The 14,882-nt window shown below is 36.6% G+C and overlaps 1 protein-coding gene across 4 annotated transcripts; it reads right to left on the bottom strand.

The window, feature by feature from the left end:
- Positions 1-2,743: 2,743 nt before the first annotated feature.
- LOC125845589 (glycerophosphodiester phosphodiesterase GDPD4) lies at positions 2,744-14,630 on the bottom strand. 4 transcript variants are annotated; one of them, XM_049525135.1, is made up of 9 exons: positions 14,379-14,630; positions 14,210-14,296; positions 14,040-14,137; positions 13,431-13,495; positions 13,132-13,212; positions 12,782-12,874; positions 8,162-8,251; positions 3,544-3,671; positions 2,744-3,431 (listed from the first exon to the last, which is right to left on the bottom strand). In XM_049525135.1, exons 1-9 carry the CDS (start codon positions 14,519-14,521, stop codon positions 3,263-3,265), a joined length of 954 nt encoding a protein of 317 aa, XP_049381092.1. In that variant the 5' UTR covers positions 14,522-14,630; the 3' UTR covers positions 2,744-3,262. The 4 variants fall into 4 exon arrangements, with proteins under 4 accessions (XP_049381092.1, XP_049381089.1, XP_049381088.1 ...); XM_049525132.1 differs by having other exon boundaries at positions 13,431-13,491; XM_049525131.1 differs by lacking the exon at positions 12,782-12,874 and adding an exon at positions 12,468-12,560 and having other exon boundaries at positions 2,745-3,431; positions 13,431-13,491; positions 14,379-14,629.
- Between the last annotated feature and the right edge of the window lie 252 nt (positions 14,631-14,882).

Raw genomic sequence — 14,882 nt, 5'->3', positions numbered from 1 at the left:
TACATGCAATTTGGATCTAAGTTTTATTTATGATATTTGAATAGAACTTCAACTACAACTTGAAATTTTGATTTAAAATCCTAAGTTCACCTAAAAGAAGATCGATTCCAAGTTTTTTTCATTTTAATTTTTCTAAAATTTGAAACTTGATATACAAAAGAAGGCTCATGCTTGACATGAAGAGAATGTATCATGTGGGAGGATTATATAAAACAATAGCTAATTGGTACTATTGTTCAGTTATTGGATCAATGAATCTTTGTAAAATTATGTGTATTTGAAAGTTTGTGATAACAGTAGAGTTGTTATTTGCCAAAGCCGCACCAAAACCCTAAATTTAATTACCTTCTCCAGTGTGCATAGCTGCTATGGCCGTTGGACAGCCTCCGTCGGAGGCTACTCGACCACGAACAGTCACCAACAATCTACCATGCAACTACCTACTATCACATACGCCTCTGCACTATAATTCCCAGCACCACAATCTAAATCTGTTCTTTTGAAACCAATGTTATGTTTAAATGAAAGTGATAGGGTTTTGCCTTGATTTTTTCACTTTATTTGAAATTTATTTTTCTGTTGAAGAAAAATCAAAGTATTATCATAAATGTTTTAACTTTTCCCGAAAGGAAAATATAATTTTCTATTTTCCAAGAGGAAAAGTTTGAAGATCTATAAATTGAAGATCCCTATTCTCATAACATAACACAGGAACATCCACAATGTAATTCAATAAAGAGTTTTGTTTATGGAGAGATTTTCTCCTTTAACATAATTATGTTTTTCAATATTAGCTTTATAATATGTAGGTCGTTTGACCAAACTATATTAATAATATGTCTTTAGTATACTTTTATTTGTCGTTTGTCAACCATATGATTTGCAATTGTAAACTTCCGCATGATGCCCTTTCGAACCCAACAAAAAGTTGTTTGGAAAGAGGAAGAAGTGTCCCAGATGACCATCAACAAAGACCTGCAGTATGTTGTAGTAGGGAAATTTGTATGGTTTACCTGATATTCAAGAGCTAGGTAAGTTGGATTCCAAACAATATGAATTAAAATGGGAGGTTAACATAGGATTTTTAAATAATCGCTACATGCATATTACAAGACTAAGTTAATCTATTGTCCAAACCACTTGTTTTACTTCACACATAAGTAATAAGAGCCCTTAAATGAGGAAGAAACTATGATTGCAATTGCTTGGATCTCATTCCCATCTTTGCCTCCAAATTTGTTATGGATGCATTATTCTCATTGGCATCGGTGATAGAAAGCCTTTGTAGGTTGATATGCGACTCACAACAAAACAAGACCTAGTTGTGCTAGGGTTAAAGATAAAAGTGAATTTGCTAAGTGAATTTCCAAAACGCGTTAATGTTAGGGATGAAAGAGTAAATAAGGGAGAATTAATAAAAATCAACTATGACTACATCCCAACTATTGCAAGAATTGTAAGTTGCAACGGCATTTTTCTTGCTTTATATTCATTATGTCTCATCATTATAGAAAGTGATTCATTTCATTATTATTTTGTTCGTAAGATCTAACTCATGTGTCCTTAAACCACCTAACAAATTCAATTATATCATTTTCTGAGTGAACATACAGGACATCAGAATAGGTATGGAACACTTCAATGCAAAATTTAGAGAAGTTGAGTCATACATTTTAGGGTGTCTCAATAACTTATACATTTTAGGACGTAAGTGATTATCTTCAGATATGCCATTACAAGTCGTGTGATGTTTAGGTCAGCTTGTGCACACCCCGATCAATACCACATGATACATGTCAATCCCACCACCAACATGTACCAAATAATTATTCACCAAAACAGAACAGATGAGAAGGTATTACCTAGTATTTTTTTTTTAATCTCTGGTATGATTTGAATATGAGACCTATGTGTCTAGTAGTAGTTGATTGAATCCTCTTAGTCTCTTTTTTAACTTACTTCAAACTACTCATTATACATATCATTCACTTGCCAAATATTCTACATCAACCATCAAGGTTCCATATGCTCCAAAAATGCCCGCATTTTGTGGTAGTACAGAACCTTTCATAGTGTAAGTGCCCGTTTAGATTAACTTATTTTTAGATGTTTTTTGACTTTTAAGCACTTTTTTTAATTTTGGAAAGATTAAAAAGTGCTTTTAAGCAAAAAAAGGTTAAAAAAATAAATCAAAAGCCAAAGGTAGGATACCCTCTATATGACTTAGAAGTTACTTTTTATAAACCCATCCAAATAAGCCCCAAGTCTATTTTCCCAAAGAGTTGAAGTTCTATACATTAAGAGTCAATTGAAAAATAGTAGTTATTCATAATTAAGGAAATTAGTAATATGAAAGATAAGACCAATAAGACAAGTAACCTGCTATTATAGGATAAATAAAACACTCTGATATATGAGTTAAATCCTCCCCAGAAAAAGCCGTTCATCTACTAATTTAGGAATAAGAAGAGGAACTGACAGATAAAAAAATATCCTTCATAATAATTCTGATAAAAAGATGAACTAGAAATCAAGTGCATAGCTTACCAAGAACTGGCATAATTTGCTTAAACAACATAGTCGGAGGCAGAGCTAGGTAGGGTTCATGGGTTCGTACGAACATAATAGCTTTTTTGTGGCCCTATATTTGTACTAGAAAATAATTAAATATATATGTTTATTAATTTGTGAACCCCTAACAAGATTGATAGACCGTTATTAACGAAATTTAGAACCCCCAAACTCTTAATCCTGGCTTCGCCTCTGATTATATAGTAGTACAACAATAATCTCCTTTACAGCAATAACACTGGCTGATCTAAGGCCCAGTCTGTCAGGAACTTATACTAACGCCAACCTTTTTCATTAGTGAACTTCAAATTGCTGCCTGCAAACAGTCTAAAATTAACATTTCACGAAGCCATTTTAACAATATCTATCAGCAATCTCTCCCGAAGCTTCAATCCTGCAATATATTCCAGCATCGATCCACATGTAGCGGTCAAATGTGGCGCTACTTCAACATGTAAAGATGATAACGCGAGAAAAGAACACTTAATGTTGTATTCGTTAGCTGATGGGTGTTGTTATCCTATGTCCGTCCTTCTATGTCTTCTAAAACCAACTATTTAGGCAAATGATTTATTGGATATGTAAAACTCAGGCCTCTTCTCGCTTGCAATCCTTGGTTTACTTTTCCCATTCCACTAGCAGAGCCCAAATTTTTTCAGTTGACCTATTTTTTGAATAATATAACTTGTCCTCAAGGGGACAAAGAAAAACCTTCCGCGAGGCATTGTGTCCTCACGTCTTGCATAAGGCGTTGAAGTAAAGAAGGACTGCTTGTAACAATAGCATCCACCCGCTCAAATAACATTTTCTTCATGGAGTCCTCATCATCAACAGTCCATGCATAAACCTTTTTATTCCTCCTGTTGCAATTAAGAAAAGCATAAATCATAAAGGTTAGATAACTGCATTTGTGCATCAAGAGCAAGTGCTGTTATGATGCATCATGCACCATGTAACTGATTAAGTTCATACCCCTGGAGAATTTTCATGAGAGGCTCGTCAATTAAAGGATGGTAAACACCAACAACTGCAGCACCTCTCATTCTTAATAACTTCATCCTAGTTCCTGTTGAAGGATCTATCATGACAATGTAACCTACCTGCAGAACTACCACACATCACCCTCACATAAAACAAGCTACAATCAGTTCCAACTTATCTAGAACAGAATATATAGGAATAACACTTCAGCCTGCAAGTTTATGATGCAACAGGAGTTTGTAAACCTACACCAAATTTAGTGTATGCTAGTCAAACCACTGTTTTAGTTTTAAGCTTTATATCAGCCAAAGTATTACTCTGTCCCAAATTTAGTCTTAATTTCTACTTCCAGTTGTCCAAAAATCAATTCCACCTTCATGTAGGCTTTTCCTGTCATTGACAATACTTTTTCTTCATACTATTATCCAAAAGACACCATGGGATCCACTTTCGTTCTAAAAGTACTCAATGTTTTCGAAAATTGACTTTACCTAACTTTTGGAAACCCAACCCACTTCATTCAACTAGGATATTACATCCAATTTGTTTCTTAATAGTCGTTTCCAAACCACATAAGACACCTAATTTGGAATGGAGAGTACTATTTTAAGGAATAGCAATAGACACCATGCAAAATAATTTCTGATTTAGTATTAAGTTAAACAGAGAGCAACCATAGACACACTCCTCTATTTTTTCCAAATTGATAGTTTTGAGAAAAAAAAAGAGTTTTTCCAATTAAAGTGACATTTTGAAAAAAGATTATTTATTTTACAGAGTCGTCACTTGAAATTGAGTTTTGGTGTTCCAAGTCACCTTTTGAACCCCTATTCAAAAGTAAATTGACTCTATTTTTATTGGTCTACGAACTAAGGGCTCGTTTGGTGTGAGGGATTAAAAATAATAGTGATGGGATAAGGAAATAGTGATGGGATAAAAATGTTTTATGTTGTTTGGTTGCCATGTTTGGGATAACTTATCCCACCATTTATATCATAGTGATTGAATAAGTTATCCCAGATAACTTGTTTCCAACCAAATGACCCCTAAGAGTCTAGGTAAGAAATTTTGTTAACCAAGAGGAAGGTGCCATGCACCCCTCGAGTCCTGTGGTTTTAACACGGTTGCTTTATTGACTTGAGATAATTTTGGATATATTATATTTATTAGCTTACTATAAAAAAAAAAGGTTATTTACCCTTCTTCTCTAATAAAAAGAACTCATTAAAAATTGTCTTATTTAATTTACATGTAGTGTATTGGTAGCAGTGCTTTCCAACCTTGCCACAAATTGTTTGTATCTTGCATCTTTAACACAATTTCGAAACATTTTCATTTTTCCAAACTTAAACAAATATTTAGTTTTAGGTCATTTATTCTTCTCTTGTCAATTCGACAAAATTAAACTTATCTAATTTATTTTATGCTATTTATTCTTAAAAAAGGAAAAAAACTTTCTTTTCATTTTTTTTAAACAATGGAACTTGAGTTACAAAAATATGTGACCTTAAAGATTTAAAACTTAGATTAAACCAATAATAGAAAATAAAATATTTAGTCAAACCCAACAAAGCAACTAAATGAAGTTAATATCATGAATATTTAACAAGGTACTCGAATTTATTAAAATCGCAAGCGAAATTGTAACTGAGCCAAAAGCAAAGGATTAAAAGAGACATGATATTAAATCTTTGGTTGTGTCCTGTGAGATAGTCTTCATTTACAATATCAAAAAATATAAACATAATTACAAATTTTTTTTATCCAGATCTAATCAATTACTAAAAAAATCAAGTTTTGGCATGTTTTTCTTTATCATTAAATATTTTGCTAGACACTCATAACATAATACATTTTTTATTCACAGCCTAATCAATTCTGACAAAGAATAATAAATTATCAAACATAGTGAAACTAGTTTTTTTATAAGCGGGTGATAAATTAATAGAAGAAAATACGAAAGACAAATCAGTAAGATTGAAACATTTCTCCAAACTTAATTGCTTCAGCAAAGGGCTTTCCCATTGCGGCAAGCAGGTAATAAAAGTAGTTGGGCTCTTGAGTCGGGAGGAAAACATCAATCAATTCATGATCTTTCATTGGCGGTTTGACTTTAGCTGCCTGCTCTCTCTATTTTATGGCATATTCCCTAAAGCTTTTAGTTGATTTTTTCTTCATATTAGCGAGAGAGTTGCGATCCAGAACAATGTCAATATTATATTGAAATTGTTAGACAAAATCCTGAGACATGTCGTCCCAAACATGCCAATGAGAAATATCTTGATCGATGAACCATTTTGAGGCCACCCCTGCCAGACTTTCTCCAAAGTAAGCCATAAGGAGTTCTTCTTTTCCTCCTGCTCCCCTTAGTTGATTACAAAATCTCTTCAGATGAGCTACTGGGTCACCATGACCGCTATACTTGTCGAACTTTGGTGGTTTGAACCCAATAGGTAGGTGAACATGCATAAGTCCTTAAATGAGACACTCTCGTGCCCTCCTAATTTTGCTCCATCTTTTTAGCAATTTCTTCATGTTACTCGTTCTTAGTAGTTTTCTCTACCTTGACAGGGAACTATACAGATTAGTGTGGTGGTAGAGTAAGGAATTTTAAGAGCCAACGAGGCACAACCTTGGTCATATTGATCTTTGGATGGAGGATCATCGTTGGGTTTTGGTACCAATGTTGGCTGGAGGATTGTATTAGTCTGTGTATTATGCATGAAAAGTGGATTATTCATCATGGGCAGATTCAACAGGCGTACCGCGGAAGTTCCAACAGTATTGGACGTGTTAACAGATGGGCCGAATCCAGGTGGATAAACGGGGTCACTTGGATAGGAAATGACATATTTGCATTCAGATATTCACGAATTGAAGATGGAGGAGCTTGTCCATTCATCCAAGCTTCGTACATTTTAGCCATTTGCTGTCTCAACATCCTTACTTCTTCTACTGATATTGATTCTTGTGAAACCATCTGATTTTGGACTACCTCATAGTTCGACTCTATTCCGTCTTGGGTCATTTTCGCTCTTGACCTTGTGTAGTATGGATGAGATGTCAGCTTAAACACAAGCCAACCACCTTTAAACTCTCTTTATAAACAAAAACAAACGTGTTAGGGTTTAGCGCTTTGCAAATATAATCACAGTTATGCACCTAAATCATTTCCATTTCTATAATGAGTTTTAGAAGGCTTTTCTGGTTCATCCCTGCTTTAGATGAATTTATTTTAACAACTCTCTTAATCGCATAATTTACTCATTTGGGTATCTTGAAAGTATTTCGATCGAACCCGTTGAGGTTGCCTACATATCATGTTGAACATGAATCAGATCATTATGTAGTTCATGGAGGGAAAGTGTTTGAGCACAACATTTATTTAACTAGAAGAAAACATCATTCAAATCCAAAGTATTCTTAAAACAAATAACCAAAATAAAAACATAAAAGTACTTAAAATTGCAACAAACTCGACGAAATGGAAATAAAGAATAACAATAATAAAAAGAGGCCCTCTCTAGGAGTTCAGGATCATCAATTTCCTCCTAGGCACGAATAGACTTTGAACAAGGCTTTCGGCAGATGTGGGGCTAGTGCACGCGCATGTCGACCCAGACTCTCATCACTCCGATGGAGATAACCACCATAGACATCAATTAAGTTCTCTGTGAGTTAGAGCACTTGTACTTTGGCTTCCTTCATATTCTTATGACAATTTCGCAACCAATCTTGAGTAGTATCGACCGCGTGGTTCAAATTCTCTTCTTATGCCTAAAGCTCTTCGATTTGGTCATGAAGCTCGTCTCGCTCTCCCATCCATTGGTTTCTTTCGGTAGCAACTTCCGCTTGATGTAATGTGAAATGCTTCGCTATGTCCCTTTCTCGTTCCATCGAACTTTTAATTGATTCTACAACCTAGATTGTGTGTACATTAATAGGTTCTTCTCATTTTTAAACTTATCCTTTTGTCGCTCCATAGCGCCTATGACAATGCCCAAATCTTCATGTAATGTTTGAATGGTGGAACGATGTTCTCTCTCAACCATCCTTACTCTAGCTTCAGATCATGCATCATATTGGGTCAACTCTTCTCTAGGACATCTAGAATAGCCCTGCAATTTCATTCAACCTCGAGTTGAGCTTGTTTGATTCTAACCTCGACTTCTACCTCTCGATCTATGGCTCCCTTTCCCGACCTTTCTGGCATAACCTTAAGTGGGGGTTGATCATGAAACCATCCCAAGTATGAATGGTCCACCTCACCCTTGTTGCGATCCTCCACCCTGTCAGAGGACTTGAGAGTATACATCCTCCCCAAATCTTAAGTATTTCTGAACTTCCAAGAGGGATGTTGGGGAGAAACTCATACCTAAAGATTTGGGGAGGATTCTAACCCAGCATTCTTTCACAAGTTAAAGCAAAATTTAGCAAAATAAGGTCAAGAAAATGAGATTTTAGATACAGTTTCCTCTATTTGCAGGACAAGGAAAAGCATCACCACAGACCAATATTATTTATTGCCAAAGCCACTTCTAAAATGGGTGACATGCAAGGATCTGAGAAGTTGTGTACTTCAAAACAAAAGAAGAAAACTGGATATTACCATAACATCTGATGACAGTTTCATTACATCTCTTGAAAAACTATCACTTTTTGCCCATACAAGGCAATTCCTACAGCCTGTATTGTCAACCTGTAAAAGTTTAATAAGAGAGTGAGAGCACAAACACTAACCTCAGTAACATATAAATAAAACATTACATTTAAGTCGCAAGGTCAGGGATGGTAAGTGGGTTACATGAGCTTCGAGGCTAAGAGTGGTATCTTGGAACATAGGGTCGTTAACATAAAAGTCCATAGAAATAGTGAAGATTCTCATGAAGAGGAGGATTAATATAGCTTGTGTCCAGGAAACCACATGGGTAGGAACTAAGGCTCGGGATGTGAATGGGTATGAGTTGTGGTACTCAGGAAGTGCAAGGAATAGGAATGGAGTAGGCATTCTGGTAGATAGGGAGCTAGTTGAGGAGTTGAGGGAGCAAGTGGTAGAGGTCAGGAGGGTCAACAGCAGGATGATGGCGGTTCAGTTAGTCCCAAATGGTAGAGGCTAGGAGGAACAACATAATGATGGCAGTTAAGTTAGTCATTTAGTCATTTGAGGATTCACTTGGAACATTATTAACAATTACACGCCACATGCGGGCTTGAACAAGGAGGACAAGAAACACTTTTGGGAAGATTTGAACGAGATGATCAGGGGTATGTCGCGCATGGGGAAGCTTTTCGAAAGAGGAGATTTTAACAGACACATCGGGTCAACCCCAAGGAGTTACGACAATGTGCAGGGAGGTTTTAGGTTTTAGTTTCAGGGATAGGAATGTAGGAGGAGTTGCACTTTTGAATTTTACAAAAGCTTTTGGGCTAGTGGTAGACAAATCGAGTTTCACGAAAGAGGAGCATTTGATAACTTTTCATAGTGCAGTGGCTAAAAATAAGAAAGACTACTTGCTCTAATATAATAGTGGTCTTTGTAAAGACTGCAAGGTTATCTTGAGTAAGAATCTCACGATTCAACACAAGTTCTAGGAGATGGATTTGGAGATCAAGAGGACGAAGAAGGGCATGGGTCGTGAATGAATGGTCAAGGATCAAATAAGGTAGCTTGACAAGGGCCAATGGCTAGGAGATGGGGAAGAAGTTGTTGGCGATGGGGGAGGACTGAGGATGTGAATGGTATGTGGGATAGTATGGGAAAGTGAAAGAAAAAAAATTGGCTTAAGTGAAGTTGGTAGAGAGCAAGGACGAGAAGAAGTGAATGAATAGGGAAAGGTATAAGATGATGAGGAAGGAGGCAAAATCGCGGTTTCAATGACAAAAACAATAGTTTTTGAATGTTCATATGTAGAGCTTGAGGACAAAGGGCGAAGATAAGAAATTGTATAGGCTAGTCAAGGCGAGGGAGGGTAGAGACTTGTGTTGGGAGATTCAGAACATTTCGAGAGGTGTTGCGATTTTGGGTATTGCAGGTGTATACAGGTTGAAAAGGTTAAGGGTGTTATTCATAGGATGTGCAGGGGGGAGAGTGATCGGACCATATGAGATTACGGTAGAATTTTGGAAAAGTGCAAACAAGGAAGGTATGGAATGGCTGACTGAGTTGTTTATTATCATTTTTAGGACATCAAAACTACCAAAAGAATGGAGGTGGAGTACAATGATCCCATTGTACAAGATCACGGGAAACATTTAAAATTGCATCAACATTAGAAGTATCAAGCAGCTAAGCCACACTATGAGGGTTTGGGAGAGGGTGGTGGAGATAAAGGTGAAGAGGCGCGTGTCTAGTTCTGAAAACCTGTTTAGTTTCATGTCGGGGCGTTAAACTACAGAAGCCATTCATCTAGTTAGGAGACTAGTGCAGCAATATAGGGAGAGGAAGAGGGACCTTCACATGGTGTTCATCGACCTAAAAAAAGCTTATGACAAGGTTACAAGGAGGTTTTATGGAAGCGCCCGAGGCTAAAGGAGTTCCTATGACATATACTAGAGCGATTAAGGACATGTACAATGGAGTCAAGACCCAGATAGACAATGGGTGGGGACTCAAAAAACTTCCCAATTGTGATAAGGTTGCAATCAACTCTTAGCCCTTTTTTATTTGCCTCGGTGAGGATGAATTGACTCAGCGTATCCAAGGTGAGGTGCCATGGTGTATATTATTTGCAGATGACATAGTTTTGATCGATGAGACTCACAACGAAGTTAACACTAAGCTTGAGGCTTGGTGACAAACCTTGTAGTCTAAAGGGTTTAGGTTGAGCAAGACCAAGATAGAATATTTGAAGTGCAAATTCAATGAAGTAACACATGAGAATGTTGTGGAAGTGAGGCTTGGTTCACATGTCATCCATAAGAAAGGATGTTTCAAGTATCTTGGGTCTATAACCCAAAGTAATAGGAAAATCGACGAGGATATCACACGCATCGTATTAGTGCAGGGTGGATAGAACGGAGGCTCGCATTCAAAGTCTTATGTGATAAAAAGGTGCCACAAAAAATTAAAGGCCAGTTCCACATAGTAATGATTAGACCGGCTATGTTGTATGGAGCAAAATATTGGCCAGTCAAGAACTCCCACGCTCAAAAGTTGAAAAAGTTGTAGAAATGAGGATGTTGAGTTGGATGTGTGGGCACACTAAGAGAGATAAGATTAGAAATGAAGATATTTAGAATAAGGTAGGAGTGACGTCGATGGAGGATAAGATGCAAGAAGCGAAACTTAAATGGTTCAAGCATGTAAGGAGGAGATGCAAGGATGCACCAGTGCAGAGGTGTGAGAGGTTGGCTATGGATGGTTATAGGAAAGATAGATGTAGATCGAAGGAGTATTGGGGAGAGATAAATAGACAAGACATGATACAGCTCCAGTTTAATAGGACATGACCTCAAATAGAAGATTATGGAGAACACAAATTAGCGTAAAGGGTTAGTTAGGTAATTGAGAGTTGTCTTGCTTAGTCTTTCATTAGTATTACTCTAGGAGAATCTTGTTATTCATTTCTATTACCACATATTGTTTCTAGCACTTCGATTATCGTATTATTTTGTGGCAGTGATTGTTCTGTTTTAGTATGATTTTCATGCTTTCTTTAGCTTGTTTTCTTGGCTTCTTCATTCATGTTGTTTTCTTTATTCAAACTACTTTGTACTACTTTAACTTGAGCCTACGGTCTATCAAAAACAACATCTCTACCTTAAGGTCTGCGTACACACTACCCTTCCAAGACCCCACTTGTGGGATTACACTGGGTATGTTAGTTTTGTTGCTAAGTTGCAATTCTAGACAACACAGTCGGTGGCATACACCATCCTATAATTCGTACCAATAACAACAATTTAAGCATGTACTAGCTTGTCTTTTTTTAGAACCACATGTAATCAATTAGCAGTCTTCAAAAGTCAGAATGCTAATTAACCCTTTCTGAAAAGTAAGTGAGCAGTTTAAATGAATAAAGTAGGGCAAAGATTGTGCAATGGGTAAATCAGGATCCTCACAAGTTTTTCAGTTTCTATATTCCAGGAACCTTCCAAAAGAACTCAGTTCCTATCTACTCCAGTCTGAGAAATAACTGAAAAAAATCTAAAAAGCTGTCTACATTATATACATTCTCCATGTTGCACCAAAAGGCTAAGAGAGACAAGATATTGAACTTCCGCTTGTGTGTGTTCTCTCTAGACAGAATGTTAATAAACTCCCAGTTACAGGTAAGCTGATCATGCATGGTGACTAGCCAAATATTTTTGACTTTCTAGTGGGATGACATCCATAGAAAAGCATGAAATTCCTCCTACTCGCAAGTTAAAGGTAACAAGACAGACCATATTACATGTCTCAATCAGTTGGTCCTACAGAAGAAGTAGAAATGAACTTCTTCATCTTCTTTCCCAGCTCAAAAGAAAAGAGAAAAAAACAGAAGAAGAAACAAGTGAAGTAGAAATGAACTTTTTGTGTTAACAGCTGGGTTGCAAGTCTCCGTCTTATATAGATTCACAACTAGGCTGTGAAGAGTCCCACATCGAGGATAAAAAGGGGATGGGTGGTGTCTTTATATGTCTTGGAAAATCCTCACCTCTGAAGCTAGCTTTAGGGGTTGAGTTAGGCCCAATATCATAACACAGTATCAGAGTGAAGAGTCCTACATCGAGGGTAAAAGGGATGGGTGAGTCTTTGTATGGCTTGGACAATCCTCACCACTTGAGCTAGCTTTTTTGGTTGAATTAGGCCCAAGATCTATTTTCCTAACATAGGCTAATGTTTCCACCAACAAGAGAAACCATATCATACATGTTCAAGCAAACTTGTTGGCCAGTATGGTAACTATCTGGAAGAATGAGATTAATAAACTTACAACAGAAAGAAGATCCTTTGCAAACTCTCTCTCATACAACGGTGGACCAACTTTTGCATCAAGAATTACTTGTCGGACGGAACCTGATATCAACTAAAGGAAATTAAAGCCAAGTTATTAAACAAATAGTGGGAAAGCCTTTTTACTGGAAACAACAAAAGGAATNTAGCTTTTTTGGTTGAATTAGGCCCAAGATCTATTTTCCTAACATAGGCTAATGTTTCCACCAACAAGAGAAACCATATCATACATGTTCAAGCAAACTTGTTGGCCAGTATGGTAACTATCTGGAAGAATGATATTAATAAACTTACAACAGAAAGAAGATCCTTTGCAAATTCTCTCTCATACAACGGTGGACCAACTTTTGCATCAAGAATTACTTGTCGGATGGAACCTGATATCAACTAAAGGAAATTAAAGCCAAGTTATTAAACAAATAGTGAGAAAGCCTTTTTACTGGAAACAACAAAAGGAATTTCATGCAGCTATTATATTGTTACAACAATAAAATTCAATGGACAACATGAACATCTCTAATAGCTTCTACAAATATTACACACTAGTGGGAGATAAAATAGTGACTTTTATTTCTTGAGAGACGAGAATGAAAGAAGGGGCCTGAATCATGAGAACACTATTCAAGCTTGGATATTCCGAGTACCTTTAATGCATCTTCAAGTGTTGGAACAGTTAGATCATGATGCTCCAACTTAAGCTGATGAACTGCATCTAGATCTTTAATCTACAAGTACAAAGTAAAGATAATCCCATTCAACATCAACTTTAATAGGATGTATGCCAGCTTGTTGGACAGAAGCAAAATAAAAAATGCAATAGAGCTATTAAATTACGAGGTGTTACTAAATCAAATATTTGAAACACATGGACATGGAGAAATAACAATCTACTACTTGCTTCAGACTTAAGTAAATAAAAAATTGAGCACCTATCAGTTCCCACCTCCTTTGAGCTAAGGTATGAAACTTTAGAATTGTTGTTCCCAGTTATCCGTTGCAAATCCCTGCCTGCGACATGTGAAAATCAATGTTCCAGACAACTAAAACAGTGAAACAGTTGTTATAATAAAATTACAAATGAATGTCGTGAATTATGTGTCATCTTATCTTCTTGCAGGAAATGGCTCTAAACTATGAAGCGTTGAACCAAATCTTAGGTTGTATAGCCAGCTTTGACCCAAAATATGCAAGGAAAATCCAGAGAAAACACGTATTTCGAGTAGAGGACAATTTATGCAGTGAAGCTCAATTTTAATATGTGGTAGAAAATATCAACTTCCATTTTTATAAGAAAATACCAACTTAACTGGCCTCTTAAGCATGCAAGGTTCCTACCACTAGCCAGCATGTAATCGTCCTACTCTACTTCACATTTACAGATTCTTTTGCCACTTCAAACTATGTTTCTCATGCGAATTCTTGGATTGAATAAGGTAAGATCTTTTGTCCAAAAAATCATTTGCTTTCATCACATGACCTACCTCATGGCACAATGCATATATTAACTAAAGTTTTGTCACAAATGGTATCCCTGAGTTTTAAGCCCACATACCGGTCATGGAGGGCAAACAATACACCATCTGAAGAACGAGAAACATCAATTTCAATACAGTCAGCCTGAGAATCAAGAGCAATTCGGTATGCAGCCATCTACATGAACAATACAATAATCAGAATTCCAAATAATGAAGTTGGGAATGATTTTGCATACAGAATTCCTACAGTGTTGGGGAAGGCCTTGGACGAATCACCACCATGAGCACAGACCAGAGGAAGACTCCGTAGCCAACTGCATTTCTGTGATTGCATCTGCACAATTATGTAAGGTTTGAAATAGTTAGGGAACAAAAATTGCACACCCAAAAATGTAGAAAGAAAGAGTAGGATATACCTTCTGAAATGTTCGGAGACGAAGATGGAAGTAAATAGGGGGGAGAATGGCGATGAAGGCGAGGACAATGAGGAGAGATCTGAAGACCTTTCTGGAAGTGAAAACTCTGAGCTTTGGGCTAAACTTTCGGGACAAGAGGCCATGCCTCTCCAACCGGAGTCGGCGCTGTTGCCGCCTCTCCATTTTTCTATTCAACAAATTCCCCTTCTCAATATCTGTTGGTTGATGCACAAAAATGCCGTCCTCTTCTACAGAAATTGCACAAAAATCCACCGGCAGTGAAACTCGTTTGGCCTGACTTTTTTTATTTATTTATTGGTTCATATTATTGTAGCTTTACTTTCCTTCTACTGTAGAGACATTTTTTATTACTATCAATTTTTTATTTTGTATTCGATATTTGTATTAAAATTTGATAAGGGCTTTGTTCGAAGAGATATATTGTCTATCAAGAATTTTTCATACTCACAGCTTCAACTCGAAACCTCTAGTTAAGCGAAAAAC

This window comes from Solanum stenotomum, chromosome 11, assembly GCF_019186545.1.
Source record: "Solanum stenotomum isolate F172 chromosome 11, ASM1918654v1, whole genome shotgun sequence".
In the NCBI taxonomy this organism is placed as follows: Eukaryota; Viridiplantae; Streptophyta; class Magnoliopsida; order Solanales; family Solanaceae; genus Solanum; species Solanum stenotomum.
This window is presented reverse-complemented; position numbering and strand designations above follow the sequence as displayed.